Source organism: Corvus brachyrhynchos, unplaced genomic scaffold (assembly GCF_000691975.1).
Source record: "Corvus brachyrhynchos isolate BGI_N302 unplaced genomic scaffold, ASM69197v1 scaffold91, whole genome shotgun sequence".
NCBI classification, from domain to species: domain Eukaryota; kingdom Metazoa; phylum Chordata; class Aves; order Passeriformes; family Corvidae; genus Corvus; species Corvus brachyrhynchos.
The window spans coordinates 3,111,308-3,134,971 of record NW_008236442.1 but is presented as its reverse complement, the minus strand read 5'-3'; the positions used below and the strand labels follow the sequence as shown (position 1 = coordinate 3,134,971).

General features: G+C 41.1%; 1 protein-coding gene across 3 annotated transcripts in view; it reads left to right on the top strand.

Annotated features, from left to right (window-relative positions):
• FAM19A4 (family with sequence similarity 19 member A4, C-C motif chemokine like) overlaps nucleotides 1-23,664 on the top strand; it is a 70,693-nt gene that overhangs the window by 28,015 nt on the left and 19,014 nt on the right. For all 3 annotated transcript variants that reach the window (XM_017747210.1, XM_017747209.1, XM_017747211.1), the window contains exon 3: nucleotides 935-1,050. In XM_017747210.1, the coding sequence (XP_017602699.1) occupies nucleotides 935-1,050 (116 nt within the window). The remainder of the gene's footprint in view (nucleotides 1-934; nucleotides 1,051-23,664) is intronic.

The window sequence follows — 23,664 nt, the reverse complement described above, 5'->3', positions numbered from 1 at the left end:
TAATTTGATGTATTCCTGCTTGCAGAATTTTCTGAAAGCATGGAACACAGTATCTAAGGGTTCAGCTACCTAACACCCATTTATGTATCATGCAAGCAATAAATCATCATAACTGAGTTTAAAAAGATGATTAGATTCCCTTTCTATATGATGAATGGCATAACATAAGCTGTTGAGGGATTTAATTGTTGATATTTGCAGAAAAATTACTGAGGATTTGCGATCTTAGTTCTAAGAATCACATGAATAAGAGTAATAACACCTTCTTTAGAGCAACTGTTTTCTGAGATGCAGTTTCCAACATCCTGGCAGAGAAGTGAGTCCTTGCATATTTGACTGAGGTGCTGTTTCATGAGTATCTTATCCTCAGCAAACCTGCTGATCTCCAGGAAATCTCCCAGATATTGTGTGTTTGGGAGACCCAGCCAATTTCTGTGCATGGCTGCAGGGGAGTTGGTAGCTTTAGTAAATATGTCCTGAGAAGTGTTAAGTAAAGATTACATTTATTTTCTATCATTGGGGGAGGCGCAGTTTAAAAATAGTAGCACAACTCATAAATATGTATATTTAAATTTGAGAGTGGCTGGTTCTTAATAATAGACAAAAGAACTCATCCTTTATCTCTTATTCATAGAACTGTATTGCACTCATAATGTGTTATTATAAATATGTGTTTGTGGGTAATGTGATGTGTGACAGACATTGCTTCTAATTATAAAATTATATTATATTATATATATTATCTAATTATAAAAACTCTTTACAAAGAGTTGATCCCAACCAAATCATGAAGTTGATTTTGTGAATGTTGCCTTGTAATAAATGCATTAGTTATTCTTCAGCGTCCTTTCAGCTTTTCCTTCCCCACATCGTTTTTATGTTATTCCCTACTCACATTGTTCTTTCACTCAACTGCTTCCTTTTCTGCCTCCAGGATGAGATTCTGTGCCAAATCAATGCTTCTGTCTGACTGGCTCTTTCTGGTCTATGTGTTAATGGTCTGCTGTAAATTGTTGTCCGCCTCTAGTCACCATCCCCGGGGGCACACAGGTAGGAGCTTTTAAACTCATTATGTGCTACTGAGACCAATTAATACCACTTGCAGCATGTTAGAGCCCACTTTCTAGCAATGGATAATTGATGAGGCTGTTGACAGCATGTTATAATCAGTGCAATAGGTTAAAAATACACCGCCACCAAGAAAAAAAAGAGTTATTGTAAATTTTCATGGCTTTTCTCTAGTAATTTTATGTACTAAAGCTCGCCAGGGGGTTTTTGGAGTGACTTCATGACCACTAGGACTTTGGGATTTGTTTGTGTCATTTTGCTTTATCCTTATCCAAAGACATTCTGAGATGTATCTTTATCTTCACCTTCTTAATCCTGTCATTATCAACTGACTTTACAATGGTATCATTTGCTTTGGTGGGCAATAAATCAAAGCCCTCAGACTCATGTTAGCCAGTTCTTTCACTGACTAACACAAATTCTGACCTGTGATCATCTGCTGATCCCCCCTCTTCTTTTCCTAACTGGCATAATGAGGCAAAAAAAGATCCTGCATTTGAGGGGATGTACTATTGTAGTAGGGAAATATCTACCAGGCACGATGTGCTATCATATTATAAATGATAGAAAAAGCCCAGAACAAAGCCAGGTTGACTTCCAGACTGGATCTCTGTAGCAACATCTCTGGTAGGATCATGCAGACAAAGCAGAAAGGAATAAAGATGTACCAGTGCTAATGCAAAGGTATTTGTGCAAGTCCTAAATAAAATGGGATAGCTGTGCTAAGACTGTGCCACCTTTGATCCCACTAGAGAGTGAGCTAAGGTAACAAAATGCCACCTGTCAGTGCTGCTTTCAGGAGAGGCCAAAAGTCTGGCTGCAAACTCCATGATGGGTCTGTGTTGTCAGCACCATAGTCAGCTTCATGCTGGCTTGGGGATTTCTGCAAGTGTTGCTCTTTGTGATGTGGCCTTATTCTTAAATTAGGTGTTAGGCCTCAAATCCATATGCAATGTTCTTAGCTCTGAGTCAGACTCTTGTGGGTCCAGGTCTAATGTTAGCATCCACTCCCCTCAGGGCTGGGAAGTGGGGATGCATTTGGTAGAGGCTCCATCCTCCAGAAGAGACAAACTATTGATCTCTTTCCGGACTGCTTCCAGTGGTTGTCTAGGTAGGAGCTGAAGGCTCCTCCTGTGCTCACCAAAATATCTTCAGAACTGGCAAGCAGGACTGACTGACTTGCAGGTAGCTGCTGTGTCTCTGAGAGCTACAAACCCTCCTCCTTGCCTTCCCCATAACATCTGGAATGGTGCTGCTCTGCTTTCCCTGGCTGTGCAACACTCATGTTTGCTGTAAAATACAGTCAGCGTTTATGGAGAATAACTGCACTTTGAAGCAAAAGCCTGTGGAGTGATTCCAGTGATTGCAGTGTTGGAGGATGGACCATGTTGCTGCTTTGTTCTGGGAATCAGTTTTATCACTTCAGTGAGGAAGAAGGGGGTCTATGCACAATCACAAGTTAACAGCAGAGCATTTTAGAGCCTACTCTGAAGAAAAACCTGGACAACAGCCTTCTGCGGCTTTTGCCATTTGGGGAGCGGTCTTGTAAGAAGAAATGTTGTTTTTGTCCTTTCGAGATGCACTTCGCCTGTGTACCTAAGGGAAATACCTGTAATAAGGCAGCAGTGATCTTGTGTTGTGGGCTTGTGTGATGAACACAGTGTATTATGTAAATTAGGACAATACTTTTTACATAAAATTTCAGAATGCTTGAGGACATACCTCAAATTGACACCAGGAATTCTTTCCACCCTATCAAAGAGGTACCACAAAAACAGTCAAGTTGCTTGACTTGAAGCATATTTGTGCACTGTGATTTCTCTGGTGAGTGAAAAGAAGGTTCTGTTCCTCATGAATAGTTTGGTCTGACTGTGGAGCTGTTTTTCAAATGGACACCCTTGAAGCTGGAGCCTCCATGCACATTTTTAGACTGTGGTGTCTTGTTCTTCCCCAAATGTGAGTTTTCCTCCATGTACACTGAAGTGACCCCCATCCCACTTTGATTCCATGTGGTAGATGAAGCAGCCACCCCATCTTTGATTCTGCAACTCCCTACATCAGACTCTTGGCACCACAGAGGATATAGAGGGTTTGGGGGGCTCTCCTCCAGGGGCCTGCATTTCCCAGCCTCATCTTATCTTTGCTGTTTAACACAACATATAGATTGACCTTCTAATGGATAATCAAACCTCAGATGGAATCTATTGTGTGAGCAAGGTGCTGCCTTGTTCATCAGGAAAGCAGATAATTCAGAGCTTTAAGCAGAGCCTGTTTTGTGGAAAGCAAATAATTAGTCTCATTTATTTCATACAAATCAGCATGTTCTTGGATAGCAATTGAGATAAAATTTTTGCAGTCAATAGGCAACATTCACATTTTTCAAAGTAAAATGTCCTGAAGCACATTAGAGGGATGAATCCAAGCTTTGGGTTCAGCAAAGGCTTTGTCCTGTGTCCCTTAGGTCCTGCAGCTGTAACCTGACAGGTACCTGCTGAGCTGGGAGGCATGAGGTGCCCAGGGATGCTTTGAGAGGAGCTGGTTTTTAAGAACAGGTTGTGTCTGCTCCTGACAATCAGTGTGTTTCAAATGATGTACTTGACATGATTAGCACCTTTAAATATATGTGTATTCACTACAGCTAAGGAACTTTATTAACTAAGAGCAGACAAGAGAATTTAAGATGAAAAGTGGGAATCGACTTTTTCTTTTCAAATTACTGCCATTTTTAAGGAGCCTAATCTGGGAAGAGACAATTATTGACCTAGGTTATGCTAGATGGTGCCTGAAAGAATGACATTTGATAGCTGTCTGCCCTATTCAGGCAGGAACAGAGACTGGATCTTACAGACTCAATAGCCATCCTGCTCCTGAAAAGTGGGAGAGAATGGCATTGAGCAGTCCCTTTGACAATGGAGGGCTCTTCGCTGTAATAAAGCGTAAGACAGACCTGGTTCTTTCTTTTGCTCTGTGAAATATTCACCACCATCAAATACCTGTCAGGGGAGAGACTGTTCAATCCTGCAAGCCAATCCTGCTATTGCTTTGGAGCAATTTGAATCCAGCCTGGAGGCCGCAGCCTCCTTTTTCATTGGACCACTGTAATGGCTTTGACTGCCAGTGCCAAAAGGTAGGGGAGAAATGTTCCTTCTCATCACCATTAGATCACTGAAGATGCTGCTTGTGCAGATTATTTCAGCATCCTCTTTGTATATCTGTGTGGAGAAGACACGTGAGAAAGTTCATAGGACTTTGTTGCTGTGAACACCCTTCTGAAGAGTTTCTCTTTTGCCCTGACAATAGCTAAGGGAAGCATAAGCACCAATTTTACTTTTTTTTTTTTTTTTTTTTAAACTGGGCAGTATTTCAGGCCTTTGGGTACACAAACCCAAGCACCAATTTTACTTTTTTTTTTTTTTTTTTAAAACTGGGCAGTATTTCAGGCTCTTGAGTACCTAATACCGATATAATGATCAATTCCATGCTGTGCTGGATGAAGCAGCATACATTTAGTACCAGAAAAGATTTGTTTCCACCTCACTGCTCTAAGTCACAAATGAAGAAGCATTGACAAGACACTTTGTCAGGTCAGCTCGTGTGAGGGCTGGCCCTGCAGACCCTGAGCTGGTACAGCCAGCTGAGCAGCTTCTGCCATGAATTACTGGTGCAGCTCAGCTTTTTCAGACTGTTTTATGTGATGATCCTCACCTGAAATGCTTCCAGCTTTGCTGAAGGGTCTAAATTTTTGAGCGGAATGTTCCACATCACTTTCAGTTTTTCACAACTTTAAGGAATTTTTTTCTCTACTCTCAGGGCTTTATGGACAGGCTCTGTCCCCACTGGAGTCAGAGGAAAAATTCTTTACTTACACAAGCTCCAGGATTTAATCTTCTTATAGGAGAGCTGAAAAATGCAGCTTTGTATTAGAAACATTGCTGCTTTCAAGAAAACAGTGAAAACCCAGTCTTCTTGTTCTCCCCTTATTTTGGGGTCGAATCATAATTTTTCCTGGCAGTGCTGTCGGGCAGCCATGGGATGGATTCCCATTTCCACCAGAGGGCCCTGCAAGGCTGTGGAAGGGACTCCAGCACTCAGCCACCGCCGGCTTCCTCCTGATCTAAATCCCAACTCTGCATTTTGCTAACTAGAATTATGAGTCCGTTGTATTTCAATGGGTCAGACATGGTTACTGCACAATAAGCTTTAGCCCTTTGTTCTATTTAACTCCTTTTATGTCTTAATGTTTTATTCAGTGTGCTATTTATGTGGTTTATTACCCAGCTTCTAAATATAGGGGAGCTACAATATACAGCCCTGACTGTAATCTCTTCAAGTAATAAGGTAGGAAAAGCAATTCAGTTGAGAAATAGGTTTCCTTTAAGACTAAAAGGAGCAGAATTCTCTGTGTGAAGTTTGCTGGTATATTTATTTTTGAGGAGAAAAAAGCATAAGAAGTATTTCTTACTTTCCTTCTTTATTTTTTTCCTTAAATAACAATGAGAACTTTTAATACATGTGACAGATTTTGACAATGACTTCAAATTAGATGCATAGCTATGTTACCAATAAGTAACAATTCGGTGTTGATTTACTCTTTTATAGGGTAAAAGGTAGCTCCTGGTGTCATTTTCCATGAAGGTAGCTTTAACTGCGTGGAATGTGGTTGCATATGAAAAGATTTGTGTATTCCTGGCACTCGAGGGGTGGGAGGAGGAGAATTACAGACAAACTGGTAAATGTGCAGGTTTATGTATCAAATGCCATTGTTTCAAAAGTGTGGGGGGAAATTCTGTAATAAAAAGAAGACAGAGCCTCAGTTAATACAAATGGCCAAACCCAGTGTGTCAAACTGTAGAGCAGGAGGCTGAAACCAAGCTCTTTCCTGCAGTATCAAAGTGACCTTATTTTAAAGCCATTGGGGAAAGCTTGTGAAAATACTGTCTTTATTTTATTAATTTTACATTGACAGCATCATGTTTTTTACATAGCTGCCATCTGCAGTAAATGATAATCTTTATATTCCATTGACCAAAATTCTAACCAGGAAAGCTTTCTTTACTCTGTGTCTTTTCTTTTAAATCTACTTCTGCCATACTTAGAACTGATAACAGAAAAAAAAATTGCATTTTAAATGGATAGTCTTGTGCTAATGTGAGAAATAAATGGTTGGATAAGTGTAAATCCACAAATAGATTGGAAAAGATCTTGTCCTTGGTGTTCATTGAGTGAAGTGATGCAACAAAAAGCGGCACGTGCTCTGTTCTGGGTTTACATGGAGGTCAACTCGCTGAGTCCTTGGGAGGATGGATGCCAGAGTGATAAAGGCAAGAGATTGAGATGTAAAGGACTTGCATCGAGTTCCTTGCTCTCAAATGATTAAAAGACCTGCCTAAGATGAAGTTGTGACCCCACTGAAGTGGGAGTTTGTGATTCTTCTGTGATTTAGTTTCCAGCCTACTCCGGATATGTCTCAGCAGAAAAGGTAAACTTCATAGTTATGATTTTATTAAAGCTTAAACCAGTCATTCTCACAGAATTCACCATTCAGTGTATGGCAATCACTGCCATTTTGAAGGATGGAAACTGTTTTAGGACCTGTTCTGCTATTGATCCCCAGGTCTGTGCTCACTGGCTGGGGCACACTGCCACAGCCTTTCTGTTACATTAATTGTGATAGCAGTGCAGAGCCTGTCCCAAACTTAAAGTCCCATTACAACATAATTGTAAGGCCTTTCATCCCAAACGAGTGGCTGCACAGGCTTGAATAAACATCCATGGAAATGGACAGCAGTTTCTGTTGATTTGGTGATTTAGGCTGTCTGGTTTTGTCTGTGCTACTGGTGAAGGGTGGTTCAGAGGCAGGCTGATCCTGCATGTTGGCTTTCATTTGCCCACTTGGCTGTGGGTGGGTACGAAATATTCACCTTGTACTTAAGAGCAGGAGATCTGTTGTCATCCTTGGCTGTAGCATCAAACATGCCCCACCTGTGCCTGGTCCACTCAGACTCCAAGAAGTGCCCAGCTCTGCTCTTGTGCCAAGCACAGTGTTCTCTCCTCCAGAGAGCTGCCCCTTGAGTTTAACTTTGAAAGTTTCTGGTGTTGATGTACCTGGCTTCAAGGACATGTTTGAGCAAGCATTTCTTCTTGGAAACTAGAAAATGTTTAATTAATAATGGAAGAACCTGGAGATGGAATTTTTTTTTTTTTACTAACATTTAAGTGTTTTGTTGGCAGAGCACCTCAGGATTGCTGCTGGTAGCCCTTTGCTGCAGCTGTCTGTTTTTCAGTGTTTGGCAGCATTCTTGCATTCCTTCAGGAGAGTGACAACTGATAGCGGACAATGGATTCTAAATCAGGAGATTAAAGATGTCTTGTAGGCTTCAGCAGGGTAATCTCTCCTCATCACACTGGAGATGGAAGTTACACCTGACATTCATTATCTTCCAGGGTGGTAATCTTTAACAATACCTCCAGAAATGCCAGAAGTTATGAGTGGAAAATTCTAGGATCAACAGTTCTGTTGCTTAAGTGTTTGGTTTGCCTTTATTTATTTATTTATTTCCTTTCATTATTTCCACCTTTCCCCCCCCGCCCCCCTTATGGACATCATCCATATGCCTTGCAGTCCAATGGTCTCTGGTGTTTTCATTTATGTTGTTGTTTTGAGAAGTAATGACCAGGTAAGTGGGAGGTAGGATTTCACTTAGCTTTGTTTCCTGCTTGCATCTTCCTGATACCAGTTCTGTTTATAGCTGTGTTTCCTTCAAGTAGCATCTTAAGATGCAGTGAATATTTTGGAATAAGCAGTTTTCTTTAGGTGTCTTTTTTTGCACAAACTGTTGCAAATTAGCTGGGGTGAAATGGCAGGATCTGTGTTTAGTAGACCAGGGGTGAGTTAACAGCTGTTTGTAGGGTGTTGCATCATGTTGGCTGGTTTTGCCTGATAGCAAAAATGAAATTGTAAGTGATTGTAAAGCAAAAATCTAAATGTACCAAGGTAGGTTTTGGGTTCATTTTATTTTCAGATTGGATGTAAAACCTTAAAGCATCTTTTGTGCTCTGTATATCCCTTCTTCTACAGCTTCCTTTATTTTCTCAGGAGATTTCCCTCTACATAACAGGAAATAAGGCTGATAGAGAGCAGACACTGACCTTCCTGCCTTATGGTGTCCCTGGATTGTCTCTGACTGGCACATGAAGTCTCTCCTGACTTGCCATGTTGAGGAGATGCCTTTTTCAGAGGAGATCAAACAGGAAGATGTTAAGACTGTGTCATCACTGATGTTGCTACTCCTAAGTTTTTTCAGATTTGTCTATAGAAAACATCATTTACTGAAAACACTAAAATTGAGTCCGAGTATAATTTGAGAAAAGAGCGAGTGATGTCAGTGGGCTTAACTCACCCCAGGAACATGAGTATTTGGCATGAATTGTGGCTATGCTAATGATTTCTGTCTGCTGAGTCCTTTCAGCAGATGCTGGTATTCTTCCAACTGGAAAAAATAAAGCAAAACAAAAAAAAAACCCAACAAAACTAAGTCAACTGAAATTTCTCATCTAAGAGTTTGAATGTAGAAAGAGGTCTTTGCTGTTCTCTCTACGTGCACCCTGTTGGAGTTAGTACTCTTGTGTCACTGAGGAAAAAAATGTAGCTGATAATTTTATTTTCAGTGTTTCTAAATGCATGTTGCTTAAAAACAAGCCTGATTGCTCCGCAAGTTGCTCTTTAGGATTTTCACTTGCTTGGCTGGGTGTCCAATGCTGTTGTCTGTTTTTAGGAATGGCTGCTGATAATAGAGTTTAATAATTTACTAGCATAGAGTTAATTTTTCAGCTTTTGTTCTGCTTCCAAGTTTCAGAAATATGGAGGCAATATAGTGGATTTTATTATCAGACCTATGTTCAATGTTGTTTGTTGTTTGAACTACATAGAAAAAGGCAATATTTTGACATTTCATTCAGAAATACTGTGACAGATGGGCTGTTTTTCTCCCCCCCCTCCCCCCCCGCTATTTTTAATATTTTATTGGAAGTACAAAAGACCCCACAACTTTGTGTTGACATTCTCTAGAAATGGAGTAAAATTGCTGCCCTCAGCAAAATGCAATTTGCTGCAAGGGATGACAGTCCCCAAACAAGGAGCCTAGATAATTAGTCTACAACTGACAAATAAGTCTGCTATGCTAATGTAATGAAACATCCTTTTATCAGACTGTATCACATGGTAGTTTGTGCCAAGCTAGAGAGAAAGGAGAGTTTACTCTGAAAACATGTCCTCTTCTGGGGCAACAAATCTAATCCAGCACTGACTGTGAAAGAATTTTCCTGACCCTTCCCCACTATCAAGGGATTTGGATTGACTTAATTCTGGATCAAACCCAAAACCTGAGTAGGGTTTTTTGCAAAAGCATTTCCATTTTTCTTTTGGCTGTAGCACGACCAGCGTCAAAGCAGCATTAAAAAGAACTGTGGCTGCAGAAGGCCCAGTTTATCAGGGGGATAAAGGTGATTCAGCATTTTCTCTGTATTGTCTCTCCCTAAAAAAGGAGGTCTTTGCACCAAATTCTGCAGCCTAAATAAACAGGGATCTGCTGGAGTAACTCCTCTGGCAGCCAAATCAAAGCAATAAGGTGTTTGTCAGCAACATGAACTGCTCTACAGAGGAAGTGTGATTATTCTCATTTAAGAGATTGGGGATGAAGCACTTGTGTGCATGGTGAACACTTCCATGTCCTGGAAGCAAACAGGTCTCAGCTGCAGAAGAGAGCCAGAGGTCAGGTTTAGATTGCCTTGCCTGGGACTTGGTGGCTGGGCTGCAATTTATGCAAACAAGACACTGAAATACCATCACTGCACTGTGCTGGCCAGCAAAGGTTCACACCTGTCAGAGCTGGCAAGGGACTGGTGAGCTCCTTCCCAAAATTATTTCCAGCGTTTCTTGGTCCAGAGTCTGTTAGCTGAGTTGGTCAAAAGGCACTGCAAAGAAAGGACGTTTATTCTTATTTATTAGGTTTTGCTCACTACATTTTTTTGTGAAATATGACATGACCTTTCAGTCTGAGATCTGTTAGATAATAAATATTATTACCAGGGTCATTCCTTGACCAAGGGAAAACTGCCTGTTGTGAAATGATGAATTCAGTCAGGGGACAAGCCATGGAAAGATGTTTGGTTTGTGGCAGCCTCAGCAGCTGATTGTACTGAGGGAGTGGATATTGCTAATTGCCACTACTCTTATGTTAGCATGGTGAGTAGGAACTGGTTTGCTACTTGGCTGTGGGGATAGGGAGAGAAGAAATGAGGTCCTTCTGTCTGAGGTGAGAGCACAGGCATTGTGTACCCATTGGCTGACTCTTGTTTCATGCAGTGTGAAGCACAGGTAACATCAAGGTACCAGGAGTTGAGAGGCAGCAGGTACTGACCTCCAGCAGAGAAGGGGTCATTGACGTTCTCACACTCTGTAAATAAAGCATTAAACAGAGAAATTCTGAGTATAAAAAGAAATCAGTATGAAAATCACAAGGATACACCCTGTGCTTCAGTAAGAGTGTGTGTTAAAACAGCATCCAATTGCAAAGTGCTCTCTGGGGCAATGAGAGCTATTTAGTCTTTTTTGCATAAATCTGATGACTTAAGCTGTCGGCTTTATGAAAGGGCTGGATGGTAGAGTGAACAGGACGTGAGTCTTCAAGGAAGAAGAAAGGCAGAAATCCCTTTCAGTGGAGACAGGATCTCATGATGTCACTGAGCACTTGATAAGCCAATTGAAATTCAAGAATCACATTTAAATTTCTGTATGATGAAATGAGAGGGAGAGAAATAGGTTTGCACTAATGATTATGTAACCTCTTGACTAGAATCAAATAATATATTGTACATTTTCATTAAAATCTGCTGTCCTGTATCCAAGCAAGTGCTAAAGTTTAAAATGCAGTTAAGTAACATGTTAGAAATGTGCAAAAGCTGAGATTACTCTTCATGTTATGTACTGTACAAGCCTTGTCTCTGCAATGTTTGTATGGGTGTGTGAATTACTAGGGTTTTAATGCTCCAGTTAACTTTTTTAACAGGTAAGTGGGCTTGTTGTGTTTTGGTGTAGAGGCAAATCAAGGACATCTGTTTACTGACAGAACACAACTATCCTAAATGAGTTCTCCTGAAATTAAGCACTGAGAGGTTCCTGGGTTGGGTGTCTCACTCAGACTGAACTGAACATACGGCAGCAAATAAATGTGGATACACTTGCAGATTCTCTGTAAAAGCTGATTTGGTGCCTGGGTGCAATGTACAGCCTGTGATCACAGGGGAGCTCTGGCTTTTGCCTGTGACTCCAGTAGAGTGTTATTTACAGCACCCAGGACTTTCTGGAGAGTGGAGGGATTCTGGTTGTACCCCTGCTTTTCTGGGAGGTTCACTGTACAGGGAGGACAACCTGTCGGGCTTTCCAACTGCTACACAAACCCCAAGATAGTCAAAGGTAGGCTCAGCAGTCAAACCAGATGACACACGGATTATGATTCTCCTATTCTGTCAATGGTGTAGTTGAATAGCAAGTACTGGTAAGTGATGTTTATCACAGTTCACCTGTTTCCTCCCATACACCAAAAATAAAGCATCATCCCATTCTTTGTTGACTGCTACACCACTGGTGCTCTTTGGAAGAAGTCTGTGTTGTGGAACTTAATTATGGGTTAAATTAAAAGTGAATTAAATTATAATTTTATGTTTCTTGTAGCAATTTTACAGGAAATATGAAGGTATGAAAAATACAGGGATTGACACTTGTTTCTCTGTCTCAGCTGCATCTCACAGAGCAGAGTACTCATTGTTCAGCTAAACTGCTGAGGAAAGCTTTGTTCTTTCCTCTCTCCTGGTCCCAAGTCAGGCCACTTGCCCTCTGCCGCCCTCCCATTCTCCTTGATTTCGAGGAGTTTGTACCACTGATGTCTTGCTGTAGAGTCCTATAAGCATCAGAAATTTATCTTCTTCATAAATTGTCCTGTAGACGGTACCCTGACAATTTGAGTTGGCTTTAAATTGTTGTCACTGTCTCTGCTTCATCATCCACGAGTAATGATGTTGGTAATGAAAATGTTATGCTATCATTTACAAATTCTGAGCCCCTTTGTTATCTATGAGATGATAAGTAGATAGCAGAATATCAAAGTCTCATTTTGCTCTACATATGTTCTGAGCTCCTGAGTGCCGAAACAAGGCAGATACAGGCTTTTAAGGCCAGATTTAACAAGATATGTAGATACCTATCACAGCAGATTAGCTGCCAGTATGATTTTTCAAATGGGTTTATGCAAGGTAGGTGCTGAACTTCCATTTTTAACTGCAATGAAATTCTAGATTTGAAGACTTTAAATTTGTGCTGGTAAAAGATAGATAAGATCCAGCACATTACAAAGCTCCGTGTAACCATTCCTCTGTCAGCTCCAGCATCTTAAAACAGCTAAACAGCTGCAGGGTCAAGGTGGATCAAGTCCATGGAGTGGTTTCCCAGGCAGCACAGGAACGAGTCAGGGCAGAAGGAGCAGACTCTTACAGCGGCTTCTATTTCAGTGCCTTTTACTTTCTCTGCAAACTTTAGCCTTGTTCGGCATTGGCAGCGAAGTGCAGAAGGAGCGTCCCTGTGTCGGTGGCTCAGCTGGGCGCTCGGTGTCCGTGGCTCTGCCCGCTGTCGGTCCGTGGCTCTGCCCGCGGTCCGTCCGTGGCTCTGCCCGCTGTCGGTCCGTGGCTCTGCCCGCGGTCCGTCCGTGGCTCTGCCCGCTGTCGGTCCGTGGCTCTGCCCGCTGTCCGTCCGTGGCTCTGCCCGCGGTCGGTACGTGGCTCTGCCCGCCGTCCGTGCTGAGCCGCCCCGCTGGATGGCGGCAGCGCAGCAGCCGCAGGCTCCTGGCCGAGCAGCGCCACGCTCCCGCTCAGAGCTCATTCTCCCGATTTTCACGGGATTTTCTCCCTACTTAATCTTTTATTTACCTCTGTGTATCCAGCGGAGGCACAGCTCGGTCTTTACGTTCCTCAGTGTCCGAGCGCGGGTGTTCCAGATTTTCCAAGAGCGGGGGCCAGGTCAGCCGGCGAGGAGCGGACACGTCCCTGGTGCGGGTCACACCGCAGCCGGGACCAGCTCAGCCCGCTGCTTGTCAGGCAGAACTTGACCTGGGAAGGGAAATGAAATTGAGCCTGAGCGTTTCCTTTCTAAGTTTTATTAGGCTGTATCAACAGCAATTAAAGCAGGCAGGTATTTACTGCCTGATGGCACTGACAAATAATTTAATTTCCCACTGCTAAAAAAATGATCTTCAGCTTAGCAGGCTTTGTAATTAGGTTTGACCTTGAGCAGTCCCACATTCCTCATGTTGGTATGTTCATGTTAGAAGGAGTATCTGAATTTTGGAATCTATTTAAAATGTAAATTATGTATCTTAAAAATTGTAGCATATCTTGCATAGCATCGAGACGTTTAGCATTTATGTTATAAAGGTACATAATAACTAAATGTGTCATAACCAAATGTCATGATTTTATGCTGAGTGCTTGGACCTGCAATACTTTATGTGTGTGCCAGTATTTAAATGAGATCCAGCTCACCTCCAAGGCTAACAATCTATTAGGATGAAAGTGTGGGCAGTTCACCTCAGTGTCAGTGCTGTAATTTCTAGCTATTTGTGTGTGGACTCTGTACTGTGAGAGAAAAGAGATTTGTACAGTTAAGACTCTCTCTTCAACATGATAAAGTCCCACAAAAATTAAAATTTAAATTACAGTAACATTTGGGGTATCTAGGTAGAGCCTGAACTTCAGTCAACAGAACAGAGCTTTTTAATTTTTAACATTGGATGTCTTGCAACTAAATGCTGAAAGTCAACGCATTTTTTTAGTTGTTCTTGGTGAATTAGTAGATACTCTAGATGACAGTAAGGTATATTTTAGGAAATATCACACCTGCTTTCTTTGGAGGTGGTTCTCAGTTTAAGAGAAAATACTTGCATTTATTAGGGTGTGAATATGGCATTAAGTGGTTGCAATAAGGATAGTGTTGTTTGTTGCAAACAGGAGATATGAGATCAGAACTGACTATTTCCCTAGAACAGCAGGGCTGTAAGTGCTGGATTATTAACAGTAAATCCACAGTATTTCCTTTTGGATATGTAGAAGAGACTTAATCCCAGCCACAGGTCCTTGTGATGGTTCTGGGCAAGAATATGGAGATAATGAAGTAAGGAAAATTGCTATATAGAGAAAAATGCAAGCTTGGAGCTGGTACAGACTTGACCTCTGTTATAGCCCTTAATCTTGGAATGAAACAAGATTTTGCAACTTGTTCACCTCCTTCTGAAGTTGCTTGCAGATACAGTGACACAAAACTGTTTCAAACTTATCAACACCAGCACTGGCTGAATGTATTATCTGATGCTGCAGTATGGAAATTGGGGCTGTTTGATTTACAGGACTCTCTGAGCTGTTGGATTTATCTGGTTGGCTTAAAAGCCTAAAGGAAAAAATTGCTTTGAAGGAGAATTTTTTAAAAATAAAGATGTCCCTTAGTTAGGGTTAATTGTGGCATCCAGGGAAGATATTTCATTACCATTATTAATCTAGGTCTGTGTCTGACCCTGTGGGAGAGTTCTGTGTATGCTCCAGGTGACAGAAGATGGAATATCCATGGAGAGGACAGAACAGCTCTAGCTGGCAGACATATAAAATAATCCATATGAAATTGGGGAGTTTTAGGGGAGTTTGGAAGTTTTAAGGGCACAGTTTTGAAGTGTACAGGGATTTGCTCCTGTACATTCATTAAGAAATGATACAGTATAATCAAGAGATGATTTATGCAGTTGTAACAGTGTAGACAGGCTGCTGTTAAGTATATTCTGATGCTGGTGTCTTGTTCCAAGCGTTGGGATTAGCTACAGGTGATAAGAACAATACTTTGTTTTCTGTCCTGAGCAAGTTATTTCTTTAGTTGGTTCCTTTTTAGTTTGTTCTTTTTTATTATGATGTCAGTCTGGTAGTCCAGCATGTTCTGAATTAATTATTAAATGCTTCAGAGTAAATGGAACTGGGACTGCTGCAGAGAACAGGAGATTGTTGTGATTTGCTGAATTTAGGGACTCTTTTATTTCACAGTGCTTTCCTAAAGGGGAACCATGTGTGCACCTTGAATTTCACACACCTCTTAATCCTGAAGGACTGAAAGTTCTAAAGGAGGAGGACAGATGTTATTTTACAGTTCCTCCACCTGTCACTGACTCCCCAATAATTTTTGAGAGTGCTGGGCCAGCAGAGGCTGTTGTCAGTGCAGACTGTGATCCCAACGCTGGGGTCCCTCCCTCCCAGAACAATCTGTGCTGTTCTCATGTGTGTGTCCAACTCACACTTGGTTTCAGTTCCATTAGATTTTGATTATTAGATGTCATCCCTTTGAGATATCATGCATTAGATATCATCCATTGAGTTAAATATCATCCATTAGATATCATCAGCAAGTGCTGAACAGGGAAGGTCATTGTTTCCAGTGCTCCCTTTAGACACTTCTGAAAATCCCACCTGGAAAGTCTCTTATTAGCCACTTTTGTTATATGAAAAATGTCATTCCTCATCCTCAAATGACAGGGAAACACCAATAATAGTTCACCTTTAATCATTTTAAAGTTTAGTTTTGTGCTCAGTGACAAAGCTGTAAGATACATTTAGCAGGATCCCATAAATAATTGCAAGCTGAGAACAGAATAATGATGGAAAGCAACTAGTTAGCCAGATCATGTAACTGCAATGCTTTATGTTGCCAGGAAGGACTTATGCCAGCTTGCTTGCAGAGTTGCTGTTTTGAACCTTCTTGAATCCTGGAAGGTTTGTGATTTGAGAACTTTTATGGATTTCTTTATATAATAGTTCGAAGAAGCCTTGCCCCCAGTGACCTAATTATGTCACCTGCATGCTGCACAACTTTGTACTCAAGCAAGACTGCCACGGGCATGCGAGCTTTGTACTGGAATTTTTTTTTGAATTGGACTTAATCTTTTCTTCCCCCCTCTCCCAGTACCAGCTGCTGACTTCAACATTTTACCTTAGATTGGAAGCTCCACTGATTTTTTTTCTTTTGGGTTTTATGGTTTTTGTTGTGTGTGTTTTTGTGTGTGTGTGGTTTTTTTTTTTTCCCCCCAAGAGGCCGAGGATGCAATGATAAAACTAATTTGTATTTTTAATCTGTACCTTGTAATTAGAGCTAGGAAGGGCTGGAAGGGGATGCCAAGCAAGTAAGTGCTTTTCCTTTAAAAGCTCTCCGGGCACATAACTGAGTCCTGGGAGAGCTTTAAAGGAAAGCACTAATGAAATTCCTGCACAAAAGGAAAAATAAGCCAACAAAATTAAGACTTAAGCATGCTATTTTTATTCAGGACTGGGGTTAAAAAAGACTCTGGTACCCTCTGGGTTCATTCTCAGATAAAACATTTGAATCACTAATTATTATGTTCTTTTTGTGTAGATGAGTTTCTGCCCCACTGATTTCCCCAGTACTGAGATTTTTAGGTGATTGAAGATGATGTTGGTGTTACTTGGAGGTTTTGCAATCATTTTACCTCAGCTCTGTTAGAAAATCAGGTTGTTTTTACTCTGAGATCAGTAATTTTAATGAAGTTTTGTTTTTCTAGAGGGCAAAGCTCCAAAGCACAAACCCCAGCTTATTTAAGTCTTGGAAATGGAATAGCTGTGGAATTTAGGCACCTGGATCTTGTGAAGGTTTAAAAATACCTCACCTTTCACTCAAGCAGAGCAATGAGTTAGAAACAAAGCTCAGTCATGGTCACCCATGTTTATAACCTCGAAGAAGATGATGGTGGTGAGAAAGGGTTGAGGTGCCAGTGCTGAGTTGAGAAGCTGAAATAGATGTTTATTGTCCTTTTGGGCAGGATTCTGCAGTTTTAAGCCAGTAGATCTCCAGTGGTAGAGCGGCACAGAGCTTTGTGCATGGATATGCTGATAGAATTGTTCTAGCACAGAGGATTCTTTGTTTCTAGGAAACACATGCAAAATTTTCATTACATGTTGCCTTCTGAATGCATATGACTTCATTAGCACAGTGAACTCCCATGCCTTCCTTCTGCCAGCTGATCCTCTAAGGGTCCCCTGACTTCTGCTCTCAGTGGCTTTTCTCCTTAGTGTGTAACAACCTTTATTTTTTAAATACCAGTTTATAGAATTAAAATGATAGCTCTGAAACAGAGATGTTGCAGAGCTAAACCATGTTGTTCATTGGCACATTGTGCTGTGCATGAGATGGATGATTTTGCATTCCATGTGCAAGAAGGAACATAAGCCTCAGCTTGTGCTGGCATTCCCAAGGACAAATGAAAACAAATGTCAAACAAGATTTCTTTTGATAAACACTATACCCAGTTAAAATGAAGCTCAAGCCCTTTTTCCTTATGCAAGACTAGCTTTTGTTCTTTCTAAAGAAGAGATGTCCAGGTGAATACACTGGGTCTTAGCTGGCATTGCTTGAAACTGGATTATTCCCCCCCTTCCCTGGTGGGGGCCATGAATGGTTGGCTTTGCCTCATCTCCTTCTTTTTGAATGGATGCAGAAGACTGCAAAGCTGGCTTCCTCTTCCTATTATTTAGTAACTATCCTCTATCCCTTGAATTTTTTGGGATGGCTTGAGTTATTTCTTTTCAGTGGCTTAGTGAAGGCAGCTTTCTCTCCTGTCTTAGCTGGAGGACCAGGCTGAAGATCCAAGTGAAGTATCATCCATAGTCTGAGGAAAGAGAAGGACCACTAGCAATTAGGATTTGTGAACTGAAGAGTAAATGATGGGGATTTTTGTATTTCTAAAACTTAGTTTTGGAAACGAAAAATATCCCTCATCATCAAGGGCATTCTCAGCTATACCTCTGACTTAAGTATATTAGTTTTCCAAGTGATGTAAATAAAATTAATGGGCCTGACTTTGTTTATGGGCTGTGCCTCCACGCAGCCATGGCCCTGGTGCAAACGCTCTCATCCTGGTGTTAGCAGGCAGCTGTAAACCTCTCTTTCTTATGGCTCCCTTGTAGCTCTGTGCTCTGATGCAGCTCAGCATGCAGATTTTTGAGTAAGGAGAGGCAATAGTTTTCAACATAAACAAGTCCACTGGGTCACATTAACCTCCTTCAGTCTCTGTGTTAAATAATTAAAATAAACTAGGTAATGTTTAACTATACGTATTTAGAGGCTTACTGGAGGAGCTTATTAGTTCAATATTCTAACACAGTATCTTAAACCTTCCTGAGCTCCAGGATCCCTTATTAAATATTTAGTGCATATTGCTGAAAAAGTCAAGATTTGCTTTATTTTTTAGAGGAAATGTCTATTCTCAAAACTCACTCAGCCTTTAAAATACTGGCCATCTATAAATACTATTTTTCTCCAGCTGTCATTTCTTGCTACCAAGGAGTATTTTTCATTTGTACCAATCTTAATAGTGCCCCAAGAATTAATACTTGCAGAAGGCTCTGCAGTGCATCCTTGCTGTATTCTATAGAACCACCTCAAGTACCTTTTTAAGCAGCTCATTTGACAGCAGCTCCTTTGGATAGAAAGAAGACGTGTGTCAGCTGCTGACTGTGCTTCGGAGACACCAATATTTCTCCTTTTCTGCTTCTAAAACTGTCAAAATGAAATTAGTTAATTGGTGGGTACTTTAGTGTAGTTGCTGTGGGATAGTAATTATTGGTGACAAGAGCTGCTGGATGTGGACTAATACAGTACAGCAAAACCTAAAATTTGAAAATACAAGGCATTATCTTGCACTGCTATTAAGACTAGTCTTTTTGCCACAGTCTCATTTACTAGAGATTCAAACCTTCAAGTTCAAGGACTTCTTGCCAGGAGAGAGAAGATTTTGCTTTCTGCAGAGCAGAGTTTTAGAAGACTTGCTACATAGCTAAGCAACAGCAGCTTAGTGGATTAAAATAGCATCAGTGATATCTCCAGTCTCTGCGGTAATGAGTTCTAAGCAAGGCAAAGACCTCCAGGAAGGGATTTTGTTTCTGTGGAGTCTCTATCTGATGTTAGTGAATAATAAACAAATAACAAGTTGTTTCACTGAATTCATTCTCATTTTGCCTAATTGCCTGTCTTGGTCCAGTACTTCTGCAGACAAGACACAAACCATGTTGCATTTACCTTTACACCCAGGGACTGATTGCTTACTGAAAGCAACACAGGTCCTGTGTTTTTTCTCTGCCTGTAGCCAGAAACTGGTCACTCCCTGCTCCAGGATTGTCTTTCAGTATTTTATTATCACTTTCCATGTTGTTGTGTGACCTGAGATGTCAGCTGAGAGAAAAGGGTCCCTCCTCAGCCCCCATGACAGCAGCACCTTTTAGTATGAAGGTATTCCGCAAAGAAAACTGTTTTCCATCTCTAACAGAGACTGCCCATAAACGGTCTGTGTGCCATAAAACATAAAACTACCTAATAATCCACCTCTATACCGATGCTTAAAATTACTCAGAAGCTGACAAAGGATAATGTGTTGGACTGGCAGCATGTTGGATCTCTAATACAGACTCTATTCATCCTGATAATTGCCATCCACCTCTCATCTGAAACTCACCTGTGCTTTAAGCATTGAATCATGATCAGTCATAGCTCTGTTCTCATAATGCTAGGAAGGAGAAATACAAGGTGAGAAACTCTTTTAAAGAGGGTAGTCCCAATTTTGACAAGGTGTTTCATGCACAAACATGTCTGTTTCTTCACTTGCAATGTTTTCAGGTTTAATGGGGTCTAGATTAACAGGTTTTTCTTCTCTATTGGATTTTTTTCTGAAATTTGATGGATATGTAAAAAGTTAACTTAAAAAAATATCTCTGCTTTGAACTGACAGGAATGTTAGAAGAAATAGAAATCTATTCTCTCTTACCCAACTTCAGTGTTTTTTGAATAACAACATATTACTGAAGTTCCTGATAAAATGTCAATGATTTTAAATAAATAAAAGGAGAAATTACTTATGATTTTCAAAAGACAGCATCTTTTAATCTTAGAGTGCAAAATGCGTTCCTGAAGGAGAAATAATGCTGTTTTTTTTCTAGACCATTGCAAATAGATGTCAGGTTTGTTGCCAAATAACATGTCTGATTTCATGTCTAATAGGTGGTGGAATTTAATGAGTACAAACTGAAAAATGGAATAGTTCTCAGTAGGAAGGGAGCTGAGTTCTTTTGACACACCCTGCTGTTCATTCGATTGTAAAAGATACCCACAGGTGGCACTTCAGTGCTTTCAGTGCCTTGTCTGTGTGAAAGAATAAATGTGAAGCCTGGGCACACTGGGAACAAATCCACCCTGGCTCACAGGCTCAGTAGGAACTTTCAAAAGGAGTGAAAAAGGGCAGCCTTTGTAGCTAAAGGAGGGTGTTGGTGGTCTGAGATTTTTCCGTTGATATCTAAGGTACTTGATATTTAAGGTAATTACACCTAAAACTTAAGTAGGGAGTGAAATTTATACTAAATTCAGTGGTTCAGGCCTTCAGGTGGCCCACTGCTGCAGTTAGTTTGGAAGACATACTTGACACCTCCTCCACGTTTTTTTCTGGGAATCATTTGCCAGCTGGGTCCACAGCTGGTGCTGTGGCCTAAATGGGCTCTGTGGAGAGACAGCAGAGAAATCCTTGTGAGGACTGAAGGGAGCCTATGAGAAAGAGGGAGAGAGACTGTTTACAAGGGCTTGTAGTGACAGGACAAGGGGGAATGGCTTCACACTGAAATAGAGCAGGTTTAGATGGGATGTTGGGAAGAAATTCTTGACTGTGGGGGTGGTTGCCCAGAGAAGCTGTGGCTGCCGCATCCCTGGAAATGTTCAAGGCCAGGTTGGATTGGACTTGGAGCAACCTGGGATAGAGAAAGGAGTCCCTGCCCATGGCAGGCAGGTTGGGACTAGGTGGTTTTTCAGGTCCCTTCTAATCCAAACCTATCTATGATTTGATGATTTTATGATTATCACACTTCAGCTGTCCCATTCATCACCAGTGCAGAATGTGTGGCTCAGGGACTCATGTGGATGTTCCCTTCCTTGAAGCTGTCATAGTGCATGGGGGATTCATATCTTTGTGATGGTTTAGTTGCCCAGCTCTTGTCTCTAGGATATGTTAGAGTTAAAATAGTCCCTGAGGAAAAGGTGATGCTGAAATGTGCCTTTTACTCACCCCATGGGGAACTGTAGGTGCTGGCAATGGATGTGTGTCCTGCTGCTTCCCTACTTTTTTAGGAAACTTGCATGGCAAATTTCCTTCAGGTAAAAGTTGGGTACTCTTAAGTGAAGTGTCAGATGTTTTTAATACCTGAAGGTCTAATTCTGTCTGGTGCTGAGCCTTGTAAACCAGTGCTTTGTATAACCTGGATTTAGGAGCACTCTGTACATGGCCAGGTCAAATCACGAGCATGTTTACTGTAGCTCATGGGTCTGGTTTGCTGTGTAGTTTTGAACTGTGATTAAATGGAGATCATTATTTTGCAGGCTCACAGAACACAGAGTGCTTGGAATAGGGTAGTGAGAAACCTATTTTCTTGTATGTAAGTGAACTCTTCTGGGGCTATGTTGCTGAAGCCGGATCCCTTCTCAGCTAAGGCTACTTCCAAAGTGTACATATTTATGATAACCTCAGGCCATCTGCCACTGATTTCAGAATGAAGTAAAATATTCATTCTGGATGTATCCTGCTTTATCACAGCCAGTGATTCACAGTGGAATGTATCTTTTGCCATATTTTCTTGTCTTAAACCCAGTAAGTTTTTTGTACACAATTTAGAATCTTTTAAGTCTTCCACATTTTGTCTCTCCCTTAATCTTTGCCCAAAAATAAAGGGGAAATTTTACCTTAGATTCTGTACTGCCATTTTTGCAGTCTGAGAAGCAGCTTGTTGGAGACTGCAATTAAAATTATTACATATTTTACCCATAATTCAAGAAGAAAAAGTAAATGACGTTGTTAGAAGTGTTTAAACAGAAAGCTTTCGGTCGCTTAATCACATATGAAATAACAAAAGGCTTTTGAAAAGCCATTTATATTTCTGCATTGCCATATTGAATACCACCATGCCTGCTCCCTAACAATAAAATTTTACAATATTTGTTGAGCAAACCCCATATTTTTCTTAATGCAGCAATGTAGGTATTTTTACATTACAGGACTGTTTCATTAAAGAAAAGTCATGGCAGTTCAAGTGGGTGAGTTATTTTCCTTGAAAGTTCTGTTTGTCAAGGTAGAATTAAATTGGACTAGCCAGGACTGTCAGTGTGCTGAAAATTGAGTTCTCTTTGGGGAAGTGGCAGTGCAGAAACCAATTGGTTAATTATATTGTCTAATCTCAGCTGGTCAGGATTGCATGCTCTGAAGGTGGATAGTCACTATAAAGAAAGTCTTGTAATTTCTTGTGCTCAAAAGAGGCACTTGCAAATCATTACAAGATGCGATCACATAAGATCAGGAAGCCTCGATGGATTAGTAATGAGACACAGAGCCTTTTAGCTCAAGGTCGATGTTCCTAATCCAGATCTGCCTGTGCTGTTGGGAAGTGACCTCAGGCAGGTTCTTTGTTTGCGGTGAGCTGGAGTTTTCAGGGTTGTTGATAAGTACAAATTCACTGAAGAAAAATTGCCGTGGCGGTGGTTTTCTCTCTGGCTGTCTCCTTCCCTCTTATATAGAGACAGAATTTCTGCTGTTTTCTTGAATTGTGCTGACTGAGGGAGATTAATGTGATTCTGGCCAGGTTCCTGCTGCTGGGAGCTGCCTGCTGGGCAGTGATGATGCTGCCGGACACGAGTGCTCTGGCATGGGCAGTGGAGGGAACTCAGCAGCAGGAGGCAGGACAGGAGTTTGTGTTTAAAGGAGAGACTGCTAGAAGTTCATGTTTAAAGGCTCACGTTTAAAGAACAGGATGAGGGAGGCAGTCCAACCCCACACAGTGTCCTTAGAAGCTTTGAAAATAACAGGAGTTGAGCAGGTGTGCATGGAAGGGAAGTCTTTTTCAATGGGCTATCCAGCAAGTGTACAGGGCTGTGGAGGACCTGGCGGCTCATTACAGACAGTGGCACTAATGCAGCTGTCACTGTCTCCTGCTGCTGAGGTTCACTACGGATGGAACTGACGTTTTCTTGGGTTCTAAGGACCTTCAAGCAAGGGATCTTGCAGAGGAATGTGCCTTTATGGAACTGCTGCTGCTCTGTAGGAACAGCTATTGCAAACAATAGCTCCTTCCCACCCTGTCCCTGCTGAGACATTGAGTTGAAGGAAGTATCAAATGGACACTGTATATAATCTCACAATATCCATGGATTTTCAAAGCTATCTACTATTCTGACAATTTATATTGCAAGACAATGTGTGTTTTGAGATCAAGAAAAGCCAACCACACTAGAAACTGTTTTCTAGTGAGTAAAAAGTCAACACAATTTTTAAGGGTTAAAAACCTCCGTATAAACTGTGGGTTGAAATTTTTTTTTCGAGAATACAATCAGAAGAAACCTGTTAATAGTTTCCTTTTGTAATGTGCTGACTTCAAGAGGAAAACCCAACTGCTTTATTTAGAGTACCATCCTTGTGGAAA